This window comes from Coturnix japonica, chromosome 5, assembly GCF_001577835.2.
Source record: "Coturnix japonica isolate 7356 chromosome 5, Coturnix japonica 2.1, whole genome shotgun sequence".
Classification (NCBI taxonomy): domain Eukaryota; kingdom Metazoa; phylum Chordata; class Aves; order Galliformes; family Phasianidae; genus Coturnix; species Coturnix japonica.
The window spans coordinates 35127124-35148730 of NC_029520.1; the positions used below are offsets into that span (position 1 = coordinate 35127124).

At 46.4% G+C, this 21607-nt stretch overlaps 1 protein-coding gene and 1 long non-coding RNA gene across 10 annotated transcripts in view; one reads left to right on the forward strand and one right to left on the reverse strand.

Moving 5' to 3' along the window:
- The window catches only part of ESRRB (estrogen related receptor beta), a 130347-nt gene extending 110376 nt beyond the window's left edge, over window positions 1-19971 (forward strand). For all 8 annotated transcript variants that reach the window (XM_015865112.2, XM_032444635.1, XM_015865111.2 and 5 more), the window contains 4 exons: window positions 3961-4071; window positions 4711-4872; window positions 10123-10392; window positions 15505-19971. In XM_015865112.2, coding sequence (XP_015720598.1) covers window positions 3961-4071; window positions 4711-4872; window positions 10123-10392; window positions 15505-15749 — 788 coding nt within the window. In that variant the 3' untranslated portion in view covers window positions 15750-19971. The remainder of the gene's footprint in view (window positions 1-3960; window positions 4072-4710; window positions 4873-10122; window positions 10393-15504) is intronic.
- Window positions 1-21607, reverse strand: part of LOC107315106 — a 107840-nt gene that overhangs the window by 6060 nt on the left and 80173 nt on the right. For both annotated transcript variants that reach the window (XR_004307291.1, XR_004307290.1), the window contains one exon: window positions 19287-19375. This is a non-coding gene — a long non-coding RNA (uncharacterized LOC107315106). The remainder of the gene's footprint in view (window positions 1-19286; window positions 19376-21607) is intronic.

The window sequence follows — 21607 nt, forward strand, 5'->3', positions numbered from 1 at the left end:
AGAAATGCAGGGAGCTTGAACAGATCAGCAGATCAGCTCTCCCACTGCAGAGGCTTGATGCTGGCACAGACCTCTCCGCACCAGCGCTTGGAACGCGAGTGGCACCCACAGGACACTTAGAAAACTGACAGTCCTACCCCGGGCAGGATGCTGAGCCGAGAAGTTCTGCACAAGCCCTGGACTTGCCCCTCTCCTTGCTTGGATCTGGGGAGACTCGGGCAGGCTGGAGAGTTGAGAGCATGCTGCTAATGAGTGGGGGCTCAGTGCCTGTAGTGGATGAGGAGCCCAGCTGTGCACCTGGGCTGCTGTGCAGAGTCCCCCAAAAGGTAACAAAATTCAACAAACTGTACTTCCTTGCAGCACAGGGAATGGGAGGAGAGGGGATGTTTCCAGCACAGATAGCCTTCATTTCTGAAGAAGCAATTTCCAGAAAGGTAGGTCAGCACAGAGCAATACTTCCCAAACTTTGCTCTATACTGCAGCACCTCACATTGTAAATGTGAATCCTCCCATCCTGGCTGTTCTAGCTGCCCCTCTTTGCTGATGCTGTGTCAAATAGGGGGGGATCCAGGAGTTCCTGTCATGGCGATGGCTTTGTAAGATGAGTGGGAGCTGGACAGATGTGATCCATGCAAAAAAATCAGTTTATGCAGGAGCTGGATGTCAGCTGTTTTCTCTTGGGGATGTCTTGTCAGGCTGTGGTACCAAACCCTATGTAAGAGCCTTCAGCAAAGACCAGGTGTATCTCATAAGTGGTTGCTGCACCTTTCAGTTAAAGCACGGGTGGCTGCAGGTTTGGTGTGAATTCTGCATTTGGGATTACGATTTACAAAAGCATTCAGCCTCGCTCCAGCCCTGCCCTTCTCATCTCTCTTCCACCCTCTCACTTTCATTCATTCATTCAGTTTACATCCTGCTCTGTTTCTTCTCTGCTTGATACTTTCTTTCTTGTTCCGAGATCTCACACTGCAACTCCCCACCCCATTTTAACAACCCTTAGGTTTCCCCTTGCAGAGCTGCATTGTAACCACCCTCCCTATCTGAAGTCAATCAGTGAGCAAACTAGAGCAGAGCAGCAGACATTAACAAGTCACCTGAACACCGCTGCTTAGTATCAGATCCTGATTTTTGGCCATGCCTTTTCCTGCCATCAAACAATGACACCTTACGCTGTCAGATCTTTAGGAAAGGGCTTTTGCCACAATGCTCGCTTCTGGACTGCCACAGGCAGGGACTCAGGTTGAGATGCCTTTGTTTGCTGTTGCCCTCAGCAGCTGGAGCGACTGATGAACAGGGTAAGGTAGTGGCTCTGCAAATGCTGATTGAAAACATTTGCCTCAAGGAGTTTCATGCAGGATAGGGAACAACAAGAGGACAAAGGCTTGTTCAAAATAAACAAGCTAAAGACCTTGGGCGAACAAACCTCTATCTGCCTCGTGAGGGAAGGAATGATGGAAGGTAAATCTCCCCACGTCTCTCTTATCTTGTTTTTTTTTAATGCACTTAAGTCGTTTGTGTCCTTATAATCTGATTGAGGGTCCCTAATACTGCTGCAACCTGTGCAGCCATCCCTGTGCTGGGCACTGGAGATGCATGCTTCTCCTTGGGAGATGGAACAGAAAGCTCCTTCCCCCATTTTCTCCCAACTCTCCCAGTCCTCCCTCTATACTGCTTAGCAAAGTGCACAGCAAAAGTGTTGTAAAGGGCTGTTTGCTGGTTTCTCTTGGGCTGAGAATGGTGTCCCCCATTCCAGTAACATCCTGCCTACCTACTGGCATGCGGGAATGGGCCTTCCTGTGGCCTTTCTTCTGTGAGTGTCCTGGGAAGCTGTGATTCAGGAGTGAAGACCTGTAACCATTTCTGGATTCCTCCGTAACCTTTGAACAGAATTATGCCTGACCCTGTAAATTTTCACAGCTGGTTACTTGGTTTCCTGGTCTTCTTTCTTGTCAAACCAGAAACATGTGCAGAAGGAAAGAATCAAGGGCAGAAGTGGCAGCATCCTACTTCATCCAGGACTTTATTAGTGCTGCTCCTCCAGGATCTCCCAGGATAAACGTAGGTTTGTGATTCCCCATCTGCCCTCAGTGGAACCTCTTAGAGCTCCCAGGAGGACACATTGCCCACAGGGTACCTGGTGCAGGGAACAGAGATCAAAGAAGCAGTGGGCAACATTTTCAGAAAATCAGCTGTGTAATGGAGGAGGAAAGTAGTGTTTACTCTTAGGGACATCACTAAGTTCTCTGCACAGAGTCAAAAATAGAAAATGGTGGGGGAAGGAAAGGTTTGATCTGAATTCACGCATTCTATTTCATGTCATTCAGTCCATCTCCCAATGCCTGTCCTCCTTCCAGAACACACACCTGCAGTAGCAGTTCCTTTGGTCTCGAGAACTCCAGGCCTCCTATCTTCCTCCTTCCTCTGCTTCATGGCAGCAGATCTCTTAAAAGGAAGCAGCTATGTAGCCCTACCAACAGCGTGCACAGCACAGTGGGCCTTAAAGGCAGTACACCTGCACGTGGTGTTGCTCCTGCTAGACATCCCAGCAGTGCTGCTGTGTAGCTAAGTGCCATTGGCCTGGCTGGCAATGGTTCTTGCTGTTGCGAGGCTGTTGGTGCTTGTTTGTCAAGTCAGTCTGATTTGGGTGCTCCAGTTGTGGCATCGGGATCAAGGTGTTGTGGCACGTAACAATTTCATGTGGTGTCAGTGGGATCAGTGTGAGCACATTACAAGCTTTCCTTTTTCCATCACCCAGTAAGTAAATGGGACATGGGCTTGAAACATACAGCATAACAGATGTGTCTCCTTCTGGGGTTGAATATATGTCAGCACGCTGCAGGTTTTTCAGATGTACAAGTTGTTCAGAAAGCATTGGAGTGTTTGCTTGTAGTTGTTTGTGTTTGTGCAGTAAATTGATTGCAAAATATTAATGGCTCAGTGTGATTAGTAAGTGTATCACATAATTGGTGCCTGTGATCAGACCAGATAAACTCATCAGTGTTTATACACTTGTATCGTGTAGACTCAAAGATTTATTCTACTTGATTGCGCCTACTTTTACCATGAGAGATTTGTTTTTTGCAATAGCTGTTTCCTCCATCAAGACTGCGCCGCCCCAGTTTGAGAGGAACTAATTACTGGTGGCAATATGGCTGCCAGACGTAACTACCATTGGTTAAAAACCGGTGGCTTTTTTCATGATGAGTTTTTAATACTGTGTCTTATCCAGATGCAGATCAAGATTACAGAAGTTCAGTGGTAGTTCCTGTTCAGTTGTTATCGATGCTGCTGGTTTTTGTGTGGGGTCAGTCACTGGGGACCGTTTTCACCGCGCTATTTGCAGTTTGGTTCTCTGTATTTTCAACGACCTACAGCAAATTCTTCAGTGTTTCCCAGCTTCAGATTTATCATTGCTATATTGTAGGAAAGGTTGTTCCTATTTATTTGAATTCTGCTTTTATTAAGGCTTCTTACTTGATTAAACCTGAAACATTTTTGTTGAATTCGTGGTTCATAACCTATTTGCTGCAGACCCCTTTTTTCAAACATAAGTAGTGAGAGGTCACAGAACATTTTACTTCTGAATTTTAAGAGCAATCTAAAAGCTTATTTTTATAACTACATGTTTGATTGACGTGTAAGGCTTTATTTTTAAAAGCAAGATCATCCAGAGGATGTTGAGTCCTGAGGCTTTTCATTTGTCTGTCAGATTAGTGGTGATTCAAGAGTTCGAATGGGTTAATTTTTGTCTTCATTAACATCTTGAAAGAAAATAAAGCTCACAGCAGTAGTCTGAGAGCAAGAGGCAGCTTACCTATTATTATTGGGATCTCTGCGTTCAGCTGAGATCTCAAATGATTGGGAGAGTGTGGAGAACATCTTAGCAGACTTTTATATCTGAACAGCAAGATTTCCTGTGGCTGTAAGGAATCATGTGAACATATCCTGTTTTAACTGCAGGTGTTCGTCTGGATCGAGTCCGTGGAGGCCGCCAGAAATACAAGAGAAGACTGGATTCTGAGAGTAGCACTTACTTGAGCTTACAGATCCCTCCCCCAGCTAAAAAGCCACGTATGTATCAGTCTTTGGATTGAGGTCCTCTGAGCAACCGCTGTGTTCCCTTTAGTTGGTCTCAAAATGTTCAGTGGAGCAGTTATCAATTCTGGTTCCTACCAGTCACCAGCACTAGGATGCATTTTTCCTGTGATCATAGTGCATAAGTATACTTCCTACACCTAAGGTATAGCCTGGGTGCAATATACATTATGCCTAGACTATAGATCAGAAATTTCCTAGATTATAAGAATTCATTTAAGAGATTTTGCTGAACTTTTCTGGCATCCAAGCTACCCTGACAAAATTAGTCCTTTGCTGATTTCTCTCTTCCATATGGCCAATAATTCCCTAAACTTTTCCAGTTCCTATCAATTGATTATTCATGCCTCCTCCTATCCCTGTTGGATCTACCTGAGATAGTGATTGACAGTCTTACAGTAGCTTGCTGCTTTTGTCATCCTTGTATGGAGCTGGCTTAGCATAGACAGATCACTACAGCATATAAGGTTGCAGTCCTCTTGTGTCCTATACAATTTCTGAGGTACCACAGCTTCTATAGCCATGTATTCTGCAGGAAGGCCCTTGTAGAGAGGGCTGTTACGACACCTTATGTCATGAGAGATAAAACAACAACTTCTCCTTTGAAATGTGCAGTGACTAAGATCGTCTCCCACTTGCTGGTGGCAGAGCCAGAGAAGATTTATGCCATGCCTGATCCAACCATGCCGGAGAGTGACATCAAAGCCCTGACAACCCTCTGTGACCTGGCAGACAGGGAATTGGTGGTGATCATTGGCTGGGCGAAGCACATCCCAGGTAAATGGGAAATCACAGGGCTTAAGCATGGACAGTAAAGGGAGCTACTATGTATCACTGTGCTTATCAGTTTGTCTTAAAGCAGGATTTTTATATGTGATGGATAGAAATTACTGACACGGAATACTGCCTGTGGCAGGCCTTCATTAGAAACCGACTCCAGTATAACCCCTGGTGTGGTTGTGCCCTGGCATTATGCAGTAGGCTTATGAGGTACTACAATAAAGTCCCCAGTGGCACTTGCACTGAGTGGCACAGAGAAAGCACTCAGGGAACAGCCCTTGGACTTGTGGTGATACTGGACTACATCACTACAGTATAGGTCTGTTGTGTTTATTGATGGGATAAATGTTATGATAGTAACTGGTCTTCATTGCTAATGACAAGGCAGGTGTCTGTAGTGGGCAATTCTTGTGCAGACTTAAGTGAGCTTTTATCTTACTGGATTAATCACAGAACAAGCCCCATTGGAATGGAGGGCATACTCACTATTGTCAATGAATCTCTGGGCTTCTGTGCTGGAAAATAATGAGTGCAACGTATTGGCAATGTGACTGGCCTCTGAAAGCCATGGAAGCACACGGCAACAGGCTCACTACTTGTATCCAACTGAGTGTGCCTGTGCAGCTAAGTGACAGAGCAACAGCATCTCATGTGTGCAGGTAGGATGGACCCAGGCTGAAGGAGCAGACATGATCCTCAAGGAGGTTCTGGGACATAGATTTAGACTGAGCAAGGAAAATGCCCCTTCCTTCTCTGTTGTTACTCCATCACAAAAACACTCTCCTGAAAAATAGATTGGATTTGGATGTGGGGAAGATTGGACAGGGAATTTGGAGAATGTCCTTGAGGTTTGCATGGCTGCTTTCCAGAGGACTGCTTCAGACAGATGCATGCTATGAACAGCTCAGTACGACTTTCTCCTACCTTCTGCCCTGCCTTGTTGGGAGAATATCTGAGGTCAGCCACAGAATCATAGGATTTAATCAGTACTTGAACGCTGTGTGTGTTTTCCACTTGTGTTGCTTTGCTTCTTGTCTTTAAATTCTTCCTTGTTTTGTGAGACATCTTAGCATAAGTGAGCTTTGTCACTCTTCTTGTGGCTTTTTGGTGGCTGTTCTTCTTAGTGGCAGTATTTCTCTTGTGACTCAAGGGTTAGTGGCTTCCCAGGCTGTATGAAACACAGACTGTTATGTGGTGGGGCTATAAAGTCTGGATAAACTTTTTGAGGACAGTATTTCTGAGTAGAGGTTAATCCCAGTGGTGCCCTTCTTACATGAGATCTGCAGGATCTGCACGGATTACATCCATCACTAGCACTGGGATCCTGCTGGGGCTGATTCATCACAAATGGGGTTACAGTGGTGATTAGGGAACTCAGCCTGGATTGCTCTACTAACCCAGAACTTGGGGTGTTAACAGGAGTGGTTTTCATGCAATGCAGTTATATGCTTGGCTGTCCAGTAAGATGCTGCTGTCTGTCCTGCTAACCTTGTCAGCTCCTATTTACACGGGGTGTCCTGCTGTAGTTCCCTTGCTTGCAGTGTGGGATGCTCAGCTTTGAGTTCTTACAGGGTTTTCCAGTTTGCTATGATGATTATCCCAGAACAGGTGAATAGTAGTGAGATGGGTCCTGCGCTACAAAAAGGGCTCTTCCACTCCATTGTGAAAGGCAGGACAAACCTGTCATCATGTCAGCTTTCCCTTTCCTATCAAAGACTTTGCAGCATGATAACAGCTATCAGTCTCATACAGTTCAAAGCAGCAGTATCATAACAGGACTGTGAGAGCAATCTCAGGGATTGTTACACAAGGGAGTGGTAAAAGTTTATAGAAAAGGAACAAAAATGCATGTACAAAACATACTGAGTTAGGCAGCAAGGGGGCAGAACAGGGCAGGGCCAGAAGGCTGCCAGGAGTCTGGGTTATATGTGCCCTGTATTTCTGCCTTCCAGAGATTTTTAGAATACCAGGACTTTGCTTCCTGTGTGCATAAACTCTTGGACATAGTCAGTGTGGGGAAAGGAACAGAAGTCACATCATGACTGCCTTGTGTTTGCAGTGGAGTTAAAAAAGAATTGTCTGCTGTTACAGTCATACCGACCCTTCAGAATCCCAGATGCTGGTACAAACTTCTGCCTTATTTGCTGCTAGCAAATAAAATCAAAGCTGAAGTCGCTCTCCTGTGATAACAGGAAAGCATGATTTAATGGCGTTCAGCAAATATCTTTAGCTCAGCAGTCTTATTAGCTATTAGCTCAAAAGCCAGACTTAGTGAGGAGTTGTACCCTTCTGAGTGAGGCCCCTCCCCTTGTGCTAATTGTCTCTGAACATCTACCATTTCTGCATGCCTTGATGCAGAGAGACAGGACTTCTCAAGAGGGGACGACGAAGGCTCTCCCAGGGTAGCTGTTGTGCTGTTCTCACTCGGAAGACGATAGTACTAGCATGGAATGAAATATGGCAAGTGGAGTGACAGCAGCTGTGTCTGGAGTGGCCTCAGATCCTATAATTACATCTCCCTTTATTACCTCTGCTAATGGCCCTCCAGGATGACAGAAATGATAATAAATTAACAGATTATGAACTCCACTTGCCACAAATTATGTGACTTTTTTTTTTTTTTTTTAATTCTGGGAGCTCCCACTGCCATGTCACTGAGGGGAAAAAAAGCCACAAAAATAGAGATTAAATAAAAAAGAAAAAAGAATGTCACATCAGCTATTGCTTATAAAGCAGCTTTTCACAACCTGCACCTGGGAAGGAGGGAAACGCTCATGCAGCTCTGTGCTGGTGACTGAGTCTATGCAGTCCTGAGATACTTTGGAGCCTCCAACTGCCAGTGGAGTAGTCAGCACCTCTCAGAATAAGGCCTGCAGCAAGAAACAGATTAGTAAGGGCAGTTTCTGGATGCTGTGCTATCAAACAACTCAGGAATGCAGAAGACTGGATCGCTAGTGATTCCTGAGAGCTGTGATAAGGCGAGGCACTTGAATGTCACAATGTGAGTGATGTCCTTCTTGGATCCTCTCACCATACTATGTAACTGTTTCTCGATCTTTAACAAATTTTGTTGGTAGACTGCATTGAGACAACAATGTAACCCCTTTGCAACCCAGGTGAATGACAGTGCAGAAAGGCCACATGATTGACCCAGAAACTGGACTTAAGGCAGAAGCCCAAATGTGGGGCTGTTCTCTATGGGCAGAACTAGGAGAAAGGCAATTGAATGGCTGAAAACTGGCTGCAGAAGAGAAATTCCAGGCACCAGAGACTGTACCAGTGCCCATGTACAGCTTCCTCTGCCTTGTGGCTAATCCTATGAGGTTCCTGAGTAGCAAGGAGACATGGGGAGACAGGACCCAAGCCTGAGAGCTGCCTCAGCCTGCTCTTGGACTTGAGATGACTACATCCAGGAGCAGCTGAAAAGCAACATAGTGACTGCCCCTTACCAGGAGTTAAGGAGCAGGAGTCTGAGGTGAAGAAGGAGGCAGGCACCCCTGCAGCCTCAGCAAGGGATGGGTTTCACCGGGCATGGTGCTATGTGGGCTGTACTGTACAGGAATCAATCTCACAGTCATGGAGCTGGATTTTTGCAGCTTTTCTCCCCAGCAGCCTGGACTCTTTAGCTGTTCCCTCTGGCACTCCTCCCCAGTGGTTTATTGATTCTTTCCTCCCACCCACTGCTCCCCTCAGACCTTGCACACACAACACGTGACAGCTGATTGGTATCTGTTAATTAATGTGGCCTGGGGCCTCTTTTCTATTCAGTGGCCTGATAAGGGAAATTGGATGTCCAAGGGCTGCCAGGCCATTATCACCCTTTGCTTCCCCTGGCAACACAAACACAAAACATGGCGTAGTGATAAATAAATACCACTAACCCACCCTTCTGCCATCCCTTCCCCAGCTGAGATAGCGTAGATAGAAAAAGAGGACCCACAGTCAGTCAATATAGCAATCATCAGCTCTTTTGTTAATTGCCAACTTGATAACAAGAGAAATCAAATGATCATCATGGCGGCTGGCTACCTAGGCCCTGACATGGGTCTTCAAGGAAAGTGAGCAGGGAGGGCTGTGGGATGGAAGCGTCCCACTGTGCCTAACACTCAGTTAGGGGGACTGGGAGGCTCCTGGGGACTAGTGGGGCTGGTGAGATCCCATGCCCCTTGAGGAGACTGAACAAGCATGTGGAGTGAAGACTGGCAGGGGAGGCTGGTGCAGCACAGCCCTCCCAGTAGAGAATGTCAGAGTGTGCCATTCTCCCACTGTCTGGGGAACCTGTAGACACATGGAACTGCCAAAAAGCACAACTCCTGCCTGTCAGAGGTGGACAGGAGTTGCCCAGATGGGACCAACTTACTGTACTTGACATCCCTGTTTGCAATGGCTGTCATACAATGTCTCCTAGGATCCTTATTTCATGATCTGGCTTTCTGGGATCATGGGCTTGATACTGAGGACATAATGGATACAGCTTTTTTTCCTACTCACTTGCTTTTCCCTTTCTCTTCAGACAGATGGTACGTTTGTGTTTCAGCCTCTTCACTTCCCCACCAGTGCCAACAGGGTTCTGAGGCTGCCTGTGAATGTGACTCTGTTTGCTCTTTTTCTGTTCGGAGAGGATGATCTGCTTCACTGCTAGCTGCTGGTTCTGTTACTCCAGGGCCTGGCAAGAATTTAGGTGTTTGTATAGCACCACAGAAGTGTTTGTGTACTGGGTGGTGTTGGCTGTGAGGGGCAGAAAGCTGATGGTGTGGAGCTCAGGGCATGCTGATGATAGAAGAGGATTTTTTCACAGACACATTCAGCTTTTGACACTTCAGTGCTCTGTTGTAGTGGGACCTTCTCTAAGGTTGTCTGAAATGGGAGACAGCAGTATGCATGTGTTATTTTTCCTTTCCCATCAGAAACAATCTTTCCTGCTATCTGGAGCTTCTCTCTGCTGTTTGGTTCAGCTGGGGAGATGAAGTGGGCTGCTGTACAAAATGGCAAAGGTGCAGTGAACAGGAAGTTATGGTGCAACTGTTGCTGCTGTAGAAGAGGCAGAGATCGCTGAAAAGAGATCATTAGGGTTGCCATGTTCTGTGTGTTCTGTTTGCCACAGAGACGGGGTCACTTCAGTAAGCATTTTTTTGAAAGTTGTAAGGGGAGAGTGCTTTGGGTAAACCCCAGGGAAATTAGGAAGCCCAGGCTCTGGGATTCTTTGTTGCACACCCCTTTGACCCTGGCTGTCTTTTGCCCTATCAGGGTTCTCCAATCTCTCCCTTGGGGACCAGATGAGCCTCCTGCAGAGCGCCTGGATGGAAATCCTCATCCTGGGCATTGTGTACCGCTCCCTGCCATACGAGGACAAGCTCGTCTATGCTGAGGACTACATCATGGATGAAGAACACTCTCGTCTGACGGGGCTGCTTGAGCTCTACCTGGCCATCCTACAACTGGTGCGCCGCTACAAGAAGCTCAAGGTGGAAAAGGAAGAGTTTGTCACGCTTAAAGCTCTGGCCCTCGCCAATTCAGGTACATTGAATTTGAACTAATGATTAGAGAGTCATTGCACATGCTGTTATCTGGCCTGGGAGGAGCTTAGGGCCCAGTGCCTGAGACTGTACTTTGCCCATGTTGTGTAGCATCCCCAAAATCTCTGTCACCCACAAGAGATGAGGGAGGCAGAGACTCCAAGCAGGAGAGGAGAGAGAAGCATGGTGCCACTATGCTGCCACTATGGCCTCAACTGCAAGCTGGCTCTGAACTGGGGGCCTGCCAGTGGTGGGCTGGTTTCTAGCACTAAAAGAAAAGCCTTGTGCCATAAGTTTAGATAAAGGGATGCAGGCCAAGACAAGCCTGCATCCAGTTGAGTAGTGTTGGGCAGTTATAGTAAACAGGGAAAGTCTAATCTTGGTTTTAGATCCCACACCAAACAAACAACAACAAAAAAACCCTCGTCCTATGAGGTTAATGCTGCCTAGTCTGTTGCTGTAGGTGTTTAGTGACCACTGATGCTAAATTACCCCCCATCCCCTCCACCCATCTGAATGGTAGAGGATGAGATGTGTTGGCAGAAGACTGATGTTGCCTGTTTTGTTTCTTTTTGGGAAGAGCATGAGAGAGATGAGGGCCCTCAGCTTCTACCTCAGTGTGAGGAGGTTTGTAGCCCTCAGGCCAGCAGGCTGGAAGCATAAGAGGCACAAGGTTCTGTGTTCTGTACAGATGTTGTACCGGACATATATATTTGCTCAGGAGTTCCTTTCGAAGGGAAACTGCTGAAGCTACTGTGTGACGAGGGCTCCCTCTACATCCCTTGAGTCTCACTGTCTCACATCTGATCTTGCCAAACTGCAACACGCAGGTTACACGGTTTGTCCTTGCAGGCCAGCAGTGAGTCGGGTATCTGTGTTCAGCTAAAGGCACTTTCCAGAAAGACACTTGGTATAAAGCTGAAGGCCTTAAATATGGGGAAGCCCACATCTTTCATGATGGTTGACTCTAAAAATTGATCGTTCTCTCAGTTTAAATAGAAAAGAAAGGTACCCTGTCCCAAGCAACAGTTTGAGTTCAGTCAGCCTGCAAATAGTCATCTTTTCTTAGCTGTGTTCTATGATCTCAGGTACTTTTACACCTGACAGCTTGTTGACATGATACAGTTCCTATTCCATCGTTGCATTCCTGAGCTACAGGTGTTAGTTCAAGTATAAGCAAGTGGTCCAGAACACTCTGTGAGGCTACTGTATCCTCACTGCCTTATACCTTTCTGTTCTGCTTTGTCATCCACACATCTCAGCAGCAGCAACTGGAAAGAAAGTAGTAAAAGAATGAAAGAAATCACTCACAGATCATTGATAAAAATGTTGGGTAGCATCTGTTATTTTACTGATCCCTGTGGGTTTCCACCAGAAATCTCTTCCTCCAGGGATAATTCACCACTGATAGCTACTTTGAAATCTGTCATCTGGCCAGTAACTAATCAATTGGAAGTGTGCTTTATTGATATTGCATGGTGCTAATTTTTTAATAAGAATGTCCTGTGGTGCTAAGCCAAGTGCCATATAAAAGACTAAGTCTATTACATCTATGCAGTTACCTTTATCAACCAAACTTGTAATCTCATCAGAGAATGAAATCAGGTTTGTTTGACAAGACCTGTGCTCCAAAGTCTTGTGCAGACTGGCAGTAGTTGTAATGCCACCTCTTAAGTTTTAATTGAATACCACATTTCCTATTCCTTTATTTAGCTCTGGTTCACATCAATAGCAATTATCAAACAGGGCCTGGGAAAGTACACGATTCATTTAGAACTTCTCCAGCCATCTCGACTTTCTCAAAAATACCCACACTTGGCAATTATTTATCTGCCCTATGTTGGCCTTTGCCAGCAATTTAAAAACTCTTAAAGCCAAGTTACCAGGATCCACTGATTCCTGTGAAGCTTGTCCCTCCCGAATGCCTGATACCTTCTTGTGGAAACAAGAGAATAACGAGTCTCATCATCTTCATACCAGACAGGTACATAACACTTCTTGTTCTAAATGCAGGACAGAAATACTCACTGCAGACTTTTGCTTCCTCATTCTATTAATAGTTTAATCATCTACAGCATAAAAGAGTCCCCCTACAAATGGTCATTTTTCTTCTATTTCTTAAATATTTATAAAACTCTTCTTTATGGTCCTTAGCCCTTCCAGCCATGGATTTTCTTCCAATGTCCTTCACTTCGCTTATCGATTTTCTACACTTCATAACTTTTGATTCATATAAATTGCCATCTACTTCCCTTTTTCAATTTCTCATATACTGCTTTTTTACCTCTAATTGCTGCCTTCACTTTGCCACTGAACCAGGATGGGCAGATGGCCAAGGCTGTCCTCTCTCTAGATTGTGGGATGGTGGTTTTTGGCTATGTAATCAACTCTTGTTAAAAAACCTGCCTCCTATCTACCAGGAAGGTCATGGGATTAAACAAGGAGAAGGGCGTCTCAGAGAGGCTGAAGTGCTAAGAAGGCAATGTAGTGACAGGGTGACAGAGGAGCTGTACTGGGACATTTATCTGACCTGTGTTTAAGCAGATCTGTTGTAGGACCTGAGCTTTGATGCTCTCAAGTTCTTCATGGTGCATCAGAAGCACTCCACTGATGCTGCTCACTGTGTTGTCAGGACTAAGACCAATATAAGCATTATGGAATAGTCTGTAGTAGTAGGGAAACACTGAGCAGAACAACCAGTGCTTGGCAGCTGCTTCAGGGTTATACTTTCAGCACTGTGGAGCAGAGAAACCAAGGCAGAGGTCGGGAAACACCGGCCTGTTAAGAGTTAGGTAGGGAGACAGTGGCTCTTGTCCATTTTCATATCTGCCCTATATGCCATGCCAGCAGTGCTGGAGAAAGAGGCTCCTAAAATGAAGCCTCACGTCTAGGCCTGCTGACCCTCAGGGACATGGCCAGGCTGCCTCCCGAGCATCTCAGTGCTCTGACAGCTGTAAAAATTCATAGCGATTGATTTTGTAATTAACAATTTATCAATGCTATTGACACCAGCCCATTGATGGATTGAAAGGAAATTAATCCTGCAGTGTTATTTTATATTTGGCAGTCAGCTACCAATTTTGCCAATTTTCTTTCAGCAAAGAGTGAGAGAAGAAGAAAGACAGACCTTGGATCTTTATTTCTGCAATTCTATGCCTGGCTATTTAGTGCTGTAAGGTCTCCTCACCTTACAGAGGCCTGGTAGCATACAGGCACAGCTTGAGCATTGTCTACTGCACAGCAGAAGCAGCAGTACTCAGAAGCAGGGCACCCACTGCGACCTGAAGCATGGCTTTAATGCCTGTGCCTCCAGCACCTATGGGGCTCTGTAAGCTCTGACAGGAGCTCTTACTTGTGCCCCCAGCCAGAACACACATTAAATAGGAAGTATGGAGCACATTTCTCTATGAGTGATTTCCATTTCTTAATGCTCCCAGTCTCCAGAATCATCTCTGCAATTTGGAAGGAAATGCTTCTCCTAATGGTGTATGGAAATTCTCCAGAGGCGCCACCTGGCTGGGAGAAGTTGACAGGCTATTCCTGCCTCCCTCCCTCTCTCCCTCTTCGTTTCAGAATCAGCCTCTGTGGCAAGCTCAAGTCACTATGTTGGCCCAACAGCCCCTTTTCTGGGCTTCATTGCTTGGGCTCTTGGATTCAAAAAGCAAATACAGCAGTAATGATTTTTCCACAGTAGGCATTGTAGCATTACAGCCCTTTGATATCCACTAATTAGCGCATTCCTTCTAAACAACTTCTTAAACAGCTTTCTTGCTAGACATATTATTTTCTTGGCTGTTGTAATACTTTATAAATCATACATCATTAATAGCATCTACTGTATATGTATTTTATGAAATCCACAGTCTCTAATTTGTGTGGAGCTCTCTGCAGAGGTGATGTGTATTTCTTGAGAGATTTTGGTATTTCATCCAGCTTTCCTCCTCCTCAGTTGCTGTCAGACTTGGGAAACAAGTCCTCACATTTGTGTTGGATGCATGTAGGCTGAGCAAGACACTGTTACACTGCAAGTGGCAGACAGGTGCAACTGTGTGTGCTTATTCTAGCGTCCCTTTGCTGCTGCTTCTGGATTCATTGCCCTGTGGCAGAAATAGGAATCTTTATCATGTGTTCAATATTGATTAAAAGTCTCTGAACAATGAAGACAAGGCAACAGTCTACAGCTCTGTCAGGGCTGTGAGGCAGAAGCAACTATCAGCAAGATGAAAGGGAGAAAACCTTCAATGACACGGTGCTTAGCTAGTTTCTATAATCTAACATCTCTCCTCTGTTGTGGTGCCCTCTGCTATCGAGTCTTCCCCACAGGTTTAGCACTCTGTGTTCATCTCCGGTGCCTCAGCTTGACCCAGGACTGGGTCACTACCAGCTACCTTCACCTCAGAGATGTGCAATGGGGCTGTGCTAGCCTTGCACTCTCTGCTAGCCTCTCCAGCAGCCTGGCAGCCTAAGGGAAAAGGTCTTGCAGGAGGTGCAGCTTTCTAGAAGGACTGAATCAGGAAACCCTTGAGCAGCTGCTGGCAGTCTCCAAAAATAGGGGCATATGCACAAAGGTGGGGCTGGCAACACCCCTGGGCACACTGACTGTGACCTGCTGGGGCTTTTCTGTCTTGCTGACACCCTGAGCAGCTGCATGGCAATTAGGTAGTTTAGACAGATGAAGCGCTACGGCAGTGTTAATTATTCTTAATGAGATTGCTCCCAAGCGGCAGCACAGCAGATGCCGCCCCTTGCAGGGTGACTCCCCGGCAGGAGCATAGAGGGCAAGTGAATGTGCAAGTCACAAAGGCCCCTGGTCGACCTCTTGCAGCCTTGAGTAACCAGCGAAGTGGGCACACAGGGCACAACATGTCACAAACCCCAGCAATGCTTCCACTGTTCCTGCACTGCTAGGGCCTGGGCCTGACACCACAGTTCAGAACGGCAGCACCCGCACCTGCGAGCAAATTGGCTGTTTTTCCCTTTAGAAAACAAAACAGAAAAGCAAAAAAAAAAAAAAAAAAAGAAAAAAAGAAAGCATCCTTAGCTTAAGCACTGGAAAGCATTTCCTTCCTCTTGTCTGATTGTCCTGTTTGCCTTCTCTTCTCCCTCCCCCCAGACTCTATGCACATAGAGGACATGGATGCAGTGCAGAAGCTCCAGGACCTTCTCCACGAAGCCCTGCAGGACTACGAGCTGAGTCAGCGCAACGAGGAGCCCCGGCGAGCAGGGAAGCTGCTCCTGACCTTGCCCCTCCTGCGGCAGACGGCCGCCAAAGCTGTGCAGCACTTCTACAGCATCAAACTGCAGGGCAAGGTTCCCATGCATAAACTCTTCCTAGAAATGCTAGAGGCAAAGGTCTGACAGCCCCAGCGCCAGCCGCCAATGGCCGGGGAACAAACTAGAAACAAAATGCAGACAATGGAGCAATCCAAACAGCGGCAGCAGCCACCGCCGGCTTTTATCTCCAATCATTTATTATGGAAGAATTATTTAATGTCTATCTGTCGGCGTGACTGCAGAATCTCATGTACAGGTGGGGGGAAACTCTTTTAATCAGTCACCTGTTTCTCTTTTTTTTCATTTGTTTTCTCTGTGGGAAATACCAGAATATGCTCTTGCACTTGTTGAGGCGGTCGCTGGGGCTCAGCCCCTCTGAGCGATGATGCTCTCAGCACTGTGCCGGCCGCCTGGTCCCCAGCTTCCTCCACCAGTGCTGGAGGGGGAGTGGGGACTGAAGCAGGAAGAGATGAAGAATAGAGTCAACATAAAACTTATCTGCTTGTGTTGTGAGGGGTCCGATAGGAAGGGGAGCAGCCAGGGTCCTTCATTTTGTCACCTTTCTGGCTCTAATGATAGGGCAGATGCTCCTTTGGAGAGGAGCACTACTGGACCTCTCCTGATCAAAGTGGCTGCCTCCCAGGCTCCTCTAGCGCCAGCTTGCACTTGTACATACAGGCCCCACTTCTTACCGGGAAAGATGCTCCTAACTGTGTAAGATATTCTGCGACCTTGTACAGTGTGTCGTTACGCCTGGCTAGTCCCTCCCGTGTGCAATCCCCTGAAGAGGCAGGGTGTACGTCCCCGAGAGAATGCAAGTAAGTCTCCTTTCCCAGGTAGTGAGAAAAACAGATCCTGGTGTGAGCTTTCATGCTGGGTTGACTTGATAATCTCTGCATCCTCTCCTATGTGGTGCTAACTACAATTCTTCCGCACTTTTCACCCTGTAGTTTATCAAACCTGCCTCTTCAGTGCAGCTGAGTGCCATTCCCCACTCGTTCCTTGTGGCAGAGAACACAAGGCTTTGTCTGCATGGTTACTGCCCAAGTATAAATACACCCCACAGCAGGGCTTGCCTAGACTTCATTCAAGTTAATAGATCTTTGCCTCCACAGAGACTTAGGCTTATTGCCAAATACTAGTTAGGAATCAAAGGAACCGCTTTTTGGGGCTGAGACAGCTCCTGAGCCCCAGAGACTGCTATTTATTTTTCCTTTTTTTGTGGCAGCCCAGGCAAACAAGCTTAGAGGCTGGCGTGGAACCCCCAGATCCAATATCCCAACTACTGTCTTCCCCTGCCTCATCCCATTATCCTCAACAGAGCAAAAAAGCTAACACGGATTATTCCTGGACCTGGTAAGAGGTTCTCTCACTGATGGAAGAAGGGATGTACCTGACCTCAAGGTGGTCAGAGAAGAAATGGTTGAACATTTATTTTCTCATGTGACTAGGTTTCTATTGTGTCTGAGCCTTAGTTTAGCTCAGCTGGCTAAACCACAGCTGCTGCATTCCCAGCATTCAGAGGGGAATTTGGGTGGCTTGCAAAAATCAGCTTGTTGGCATTCTCTAAGGTTTTATTTTCTTGAACACCTTGATCTGATCCAGCCTGAGCTGGTGAGAGAATGCGTTGTGTGTTTGGTGGCGAGTGGAATGGCAGCAGAGGTGATCTCTGATCTGTATTAAGACACCGCTGCCTCTGCTGCCTCCGTTCAGCTTAGGCTTCCATTCCTGGATAACCCGGGTGGTGTGACCTGCACAGGAAGCCTTCCAAACTGGTTAGGGAGTGTGATCAGGGAGATGCGGGGTGCTTGTTTTCTGTTGGAACAGAACGCGTATGTCACTGTGCAGGGCTCTCAGTGCAAAGCTCAGCCTAGCTCAGAAACAGAGGGAGCTCACTGCTATTGAGCTCTCAGCTCATGTAGCCAGCCCTCTGCTGGTCCTTTAGTTAGTTCAGTTCCATCTCCTTTGAGTTCTCCCTGCACTATGCAGTCACAGCTACTCACCCATTCTGTACTCACTGCATAAAGGAATTCAGTCTTGCTTCAGGCATGTTAGTAAGCCAGCAGAGACCCAAGAGACAGAAGGCACATGGGAGCTGGGATTGCTTCCATACTCAAAGCAGCAGCAATTCCACAGCGGCCTTGTGCTTTGAACTGATACCTGTGCTTCCCTTCACCTTCTGCCTCCCAGAGAGAGCTGGGGAGGAAACGATAGCTTTTGGTTGCACTTACAATCTCTGTATCTATCTGTGAATGAGAGGGACCAAACTGAAATGCAAGCCTTCACTAGAGCCAGTTTGCCATGTGTTGCAACCTGGCAAGTCTTTCTGGCAGTGGCACGAATACTCTTACACATTCACTGTGCTGTGCGGTTGCCTCTAAGCAGGACTCACTTGACCACTGTTGCTTCTCTGCTGAGTCCCACTCAGCCCAGCCGCAGCACGCTGTGTTCCAGCCTGCCTCACAGCTGTCCCAAAGTGGACTGCAAAGGTCCTAAGAAGCCAGTCTTACTCTGCTGGGCCCTGGCTGGGAAGGTCATTTCAAAGCAGTTCCAGGGAAATCTTCTCTAAGTGACCCTGCTTGAGCAGGGGGTTGGACCAGATGACCTCAACCAGACTGAGAGTCTGTGAAAAGACTCCTCCAGCTTTGTTGAATTTGAACCTGGGCTTGCTTTCCAGAACAGAGGGGAAAAGAACCGAAAAAACATGATTGTGAAGGAGGGCTGCTGAGTTACCTTCTAGCTCATGGCAACTGCTGTCTGTTTAGAGTATGGAGGCAATGGCTGCGTTGGCAGAACAATCTAAAGATACTAAATGCATGTTTTTGCAGGACTTTCTTTCTCCATTACAGCTGCATAATCTTGGAGCCCAACTGGATATCCCCTCGTTGCTTGAACGTAATAGGCCTGGAAATTTTGCTGGTTTGCTTCTGAAACAGGATGGGAACTGATGCAGGCAATAATTAGCATTTACTAATCTCTCTATAGCAGGGATACAGACTCTTTCCCAAGAACAGGAACAGAAACACCTGTCTAGATTTAACCCTTAAAACGCTTGTACCATCTTTAATTGGGAAGCAGGGCAGGTCTCTTTGGCCTTTCAGACAAGTGCAGGCTTCACGTGCATCTCATCCTTTTCCCGTTTCTCTCATCTGCTGTGAGTCACTGGTACCATCATGCTGCCACAACTGAGGAGCATGTCCAGCTACACAGCAGGACGAGTTTACAGGTGACATCTTAGTGCAGTGCCCTCAGTGTGGTTTGAAGTAGGAAATGAGGCTTCAGCAGCTGCTTAGGACTTTGGATTCTCACAGGTGCTTATAGAGAGCTCTGGAGATGCAGAATTGAGACATAAATGGGGAAGTGGGTTCTGGACAGTGTTTCTTATGCCATTCATTTGCAATATGGGGCTAACGGAGTCAGTTCCATACAGCTGTCCTTTTGCGTGGGGCAAAAGATGACAGAGTTTGAACTTCAGTTTCTGTGGCTTAAAGAAAAGCAAAGCAGAACTGTAGAGGTAAGTGTGTTGGTGACAGTGAATAAGCATGAAGCTGACATACAGCTACTATGGTAAAAGCAGCTCCAGCCCCTGATATGCACGTGTAGATAACAGAAACCACCTACCTGTGAGCCACCACGAAAAGGCAGATCTTCCCAAGTGACCAGTTCTTCTGTTTTGGGCACATTCTTCTCTGGGAACAGCGGTCTCTGGCCTGTATTGCAAAATTAATTTCATGGGAATCAATTAAAGGAAAGGGTAAAACACTACACAGAAATGAGGTTTCTGGGGAAACTTGGGCATTAAACCTGGCAGCAGAACTGTGAAGCTACAAGAAACTGCCCTGCACCAATCAGAACCTCGCAGTACTGTTTGCACTAAGGGGGCATTATTTCATCTTTCTTTTTTTAGACAATTACCAAATTCACCAATATAAGCAGCTATTCGAGGGGGAAATCACTGAGGAAGACCCCAGAATGTAACTTATTGAGCTTTTATTACCAATCAGAGCTGAGAAAAAGTGCTTCCACTTTGTATCCACAAGCTATAATCAATTGTATGGCCAATTGTATGTTCTTGTGGCTGGCTTATAGAGGGAAGCTAAAGAGACAGAGGCTGTGAGGTTGATGCAGGGAGTTACAGACAGTGAAATAAACAGTATCTACTTAACTATTATCTGCTCCTAAAAAAAATAAAGAAGAAGAAGAAGAAAAAAAAAAGACAAACCTGTGAATCAAATAAATTGTATTCTTGTGGTACAGGTCATTTCAAAACAGAACAAGAAATAAAACACAGAAATGTACAAACGAATCATGACAGAGTAATGGTTGTTGTCTTTAGGAAACTCTGTACTGCCTCATGAAGGGGCTGGGGCGGGAGAAGGCCTCGTTCATGCATTGCTATAGAAGGGAAGGGAGGAGAGTCCAACCTCTCGCTTCAATGCCCTCCTCATTGTGGTGTTTTCCTATATTCAGGAATAAAACCCTCAGCAAGCTTTGGAGTTTTGTAAGATCAGCATGGCTGAGGGCTGCTGAGACAGACATTGCTGGCAGGATCTGGCACAGATTGGTCTCTGCCACTCACTCATTTTCTCTCCACTGCCGTAAGGAATAAACATGAGCAAGTGATGAAAAAGCCTTGAAGTTGTTCCAGCGAAAAAAAAATCTCTAATCATAAAATACATCATTGGCTTAAACCCAACAGTGACATCAGGAGTATTGCAAACATTGCAGCAGCTGCCCAGTGCTTATGAAGTGGGTGTAAGTGCTGAAGTCATTGATCTGGTGGTCAGGTGTTGCAGAGGGCAATCTCGCTTCTATTTCAAGAAGCAGGGAGGGAAGGTTTCCTTAAACCATGTTCTTTAAACACATTTCTCTGTCGCTAAGTTAGAGGCACGTTTAACTGCTGGAATACGTTCTTCAGCTCCAAACTTTACAACATGTTTGAGGTAGTTGCTTGTGGCTGCACCCAAAATCAAATGGAAGCAACCAGCGTTTTCCTCCTTCCACCCAGTGTATCACACAGTTAATGAGAGTAGACGGTAGGTATGGAAAACTTCAGCATTCATCTTTCCAGTAACAAAAAGCGGCAGTTTGTGCTTTGAGCCTGTTTCTTTACAAAGCCAGTCTCTCCCATTACTATCAATTTGAAGGACACTGTGGAGAAACCTCACCATCTCTGTCTGGTAGCAGGAATTGAGATGGAGGAGTGTGCTGGGGGGCTGGACAAGGCAGAGGATGGCAAGTCACAAACAAGCGCTGAGTTAAATAGCCCAGCAAAACACAGCGGCCTTGGTTCAAAACACTGCTGGCTACGCAAGCCAAAAACAATGACTCAGAGCCAAAAGAACTGCAGCCAGAAAGTCTCTTCACATAAGTGCTAATCAGCTTTGAGAGGACCAGCATGGTTACAGTCTTTTGTGGGCTTTGTTCCACAGGGCTTAGGTAAGGCTAGAGAGAGCTTCAGCTCTGGGAGTAGCAGCATCCAAATAATGACAAGGAGGAGTGAGGTCACAGGAAAGACCAGAACTGGCCAGATACTCAAAGCTTCATTTGTAAGACAAACTGAGGAGACAGACAACAGCCACCACTGACATGTCACTGGCACCATCACGCCACGTCCCTCTCACCAAAAACGGCAGCTGATGATCAAAGAACAAAACAACAGGGCAGTGAGGTCTAAAGCTACAGCTCCTGGCCACTTACAGAGTCTTCTGAAGACAGAGATGAAGTCCCTGCATTTAACAACCCCGGCTGGTTTTTCTTACATGAATTTATCCAGCCACTTTTCGAGGCGATACAAGCATTCAGCCTCTGCAGCAGCAATGAGTTCTATGGATCACTGCTCAAAGAAATAGTTCCTCTGCCTGCTGTGAGCATGCCACCAGCTATTCTTATTTCATGCCCTTACAGCTTGCATTAGAAGGCACGACAAACAGCCCCACAGT